General features: G+C 39.5%; 1 protein-coding gene across 1 annotated transcript in view; it reads left to right on the top strand.

Annotated features, from left to right (window-relative positions):
• olfml2bb (olfactomedin-like 2Bb) overlaps positions 1 to 2,500 on the top strand; it is a 13,277-nt gene that overhangs the window by 985 nt on the left and 9,792 nt on the right. The window contains exons 2-5 of the mRNA XM_031310376.2: positions 364 to 636; positions 926 to 1,033; positions 1,766 to 1,924; positions 2,072 to 2,291. Of these exons, the coding sequence (XP_031166236.1) occupies positions 364 to 636; positions 926 to 1,033; positions 1,766 to 1,924; positions 2,072 to 2,291 (760 nt within the window). The remainder of the gene's footprint in view (positions 1 to 363; positions 637 to 925; positions 1,034 to 1,765; positions 1,925 to 2,071; positions 2,292 to 2,500) is intronic.

The raw sequence follows: 2,500 nt of genomic DNA, 5'->3' as shown, positions 1-2,500 counted from the left end.
CACGGCAACAGTTTGCATCAATCCTGTGGCTGGTTATGTAATATCCTTCAAACTGTAAGTGCTCCAAACCAAAAAGTGCCTGTTTGTAAACGCCTGAAGCTATCTTCTTCTCAGGCAGCTCACCACTACTGCAGCTGCAAATCATCACCCATGCTCAACTCTTTTTTTATTTTTTATTTCATTCAAGTATTGCTGCTTAATATATACCAGTGATCAAATATAGCCTACATTCATTTTAAAGTTGAGTAAAAAGTTTAAAAAGTTAAAGTGTATTTTTCTTTAAAGTTTCCTTTTGTCTGAGCAGCCTGTGTAAGTTGAAAAAGATACTTAGAAAGAAAAAAACAAACTCTTCCTCTCTTTCAGTTGCTGGGCGATTACGACAAAGTAAAGACTGTGTCGTCAGGGTCCGACTGTGTGTGTCGCTGTATTGTTCGACCGATCAAACGCTCTGACTGCAGCCGTATCCATGACAGCGACCTGGCATCACCATCCCGGGATTTTTACACCGTGGAGACAGTTACCAAAGGAACAGACTGCAAGAAGTGTGTGTGCATGGCTCCGCCTTCAGCCGTCAACCCCTGTGAAGGAGAGTACAGGTTTAAAAAACTACAAGACGCCAGCAAAGATGACATTAAGGTAGAAACACACGCACACACACACACACACACACACACACACACACACACACACACACACACACACACACACACACACACACACACACACACACACACACACACACACACACACACTATGTCACTTGTTGTTTTTTCTATTGGCTATTGAGATCAAATTATTTCTTGAATAATGAAGAGTCTGATGTTTAGGTAAAGATGATTCCCATAGGCCTAATCAAAGTTTTTGGCCTTCTCTGTCCTCCTTTCATCTTTCTGTGTCATTCATCTCCGTGATTTTGCCTATTTAGCTGGCGACTATTATTGACTTGTTGGAGGGCTCTCTGTACGGAATGGACTTGTTAAAGCTCCACTCTGTCACCACCAAGCTGCTGACCAGGGTGGACAACGTGGAGAAGGTGAGCACACATACCTACACGCACGATACTAATCTGCTATCCATATTAGTACGACTCTGGGTTTTATATATAGTGTTTTGCATGTAGCGAATGTAACTCCAAACTCACAGAAAAAATCTGCTTTCCACAAGGAAGAATGCCAAAGGCTGGTACATAGTGAATGGAGGTTTTCAGGCTTTCTTTAGCCAAAGACTGTAGCTTTAATCACTTGCATACCATTCATTTTCATTGTCAGGATAAAAAAAAAAAAAAAAAAAAATCTAATAGCTATAATTAGTATGGTTGCAGCCAGCCTAAAAATTGCATTTCAGCAAAAATATTTGCAGCTGAAGGTGCTCCTTTCATAGATTAATATGACAATATGACATTTCTTGAAATGATGTAGTAAATCAGTGTACTTTAGAGAAGCCTGAGCAACTACTGTGGTGTTTTACACAAAAATGTATATCTGCCATGTGTCTAGTACTAGTGTCTTATCAAGAGCATATTTTCTATGACAAAATCGAGACAACTGCACCCCTTTTTTTAGCCTATATTTGTTTACATTTTGGCAGTTAACATCATTCAAATTATGCTGAATTAGCTCTGTACAGACAACTAACTGATTTGAAAGGTTATTATTTTCATTTGTCACCACTGGTATATTCTTTAGTTTGCCATTGAGTATGCCATTGTGAATCCTGCTTAGGATGGACTGTTAATGTACTGTCATCATGTGTGTGTGCACTACAGGCTTTTGCCCGTAATTTTACTGAGAAAGCAAGAGAGAAAGAACATGTGAAGGAAAGAGCAAAAGAGAAAGAGAAGAAGGCTCAGCAGAAAAAAAAGAAAGTGAATGATTTGGAGCGTACAGGACAGAAAAGTGGAGCAGCTGCCTACGGCAACAAACAGGTATCACCTGTCTGAAAATCTGCGTGTAACATGTCAGAAGCAAAGACAGACTCCCACGTATTATCTGTTGTCAAAACTAAATATTTTCTCAAATGAAAATCCCATATTCTTTCTAAAGTATACAGAAATGTGCTTGTTCTGTCACAGAAGAATCCTGAAGGTCCGCTGAAGAAGAACGAACAGCATGATGGTCTGGAACAACAACCGCCAACCAGGAATAAGACAGGAACTCAAAAGCCAATCAAAGACCAGACAGAGCCAAAGCAGCCAATCAAAGACAAGAACAGCATGGTCATCAGGGGTGTGACCTTCTACAAGGCAGAGGAGAGCTACAAAGAGGAGGACGAGGAAGGGAAAGGAAAACATAGTAAGTCTAACATACCCTTATTACTGTAATGCTTTTATGTCACATTATGTCGAAAAAATGTTACGTTATGTTGTTGATGGCAACAACCTGAAGTATTCGTCTCCTAATCTGTCAGGATGGATGTTTTTTATAGACAGTTTGCTCCTGATGATTATTTCTAAACTTGTACACATTCATTAATGGATGATACATCATATTTCACTGTAATG

The sequence above is a fragment of the Sander lucioperca genome, chromosome 9 (genome assembly GCF_008315115.2).
Source record: "Sander lucioperca isolate FBNREF2018 chromosome 9, SLUC_FBN_1.2, whole genome shotgun sequence".
NCBI classification, from domain to species: Eukaryota; Metazoa; Chordata; class Actinopteri; order Perciformes; family Percidae; genus Sander; species Sander lucioperca.
The sequence above is the reverse complement of the archived record's forward strand: the minus strand, read 5'-3'. Positions and strand labels throughout refer to the sequence as shown.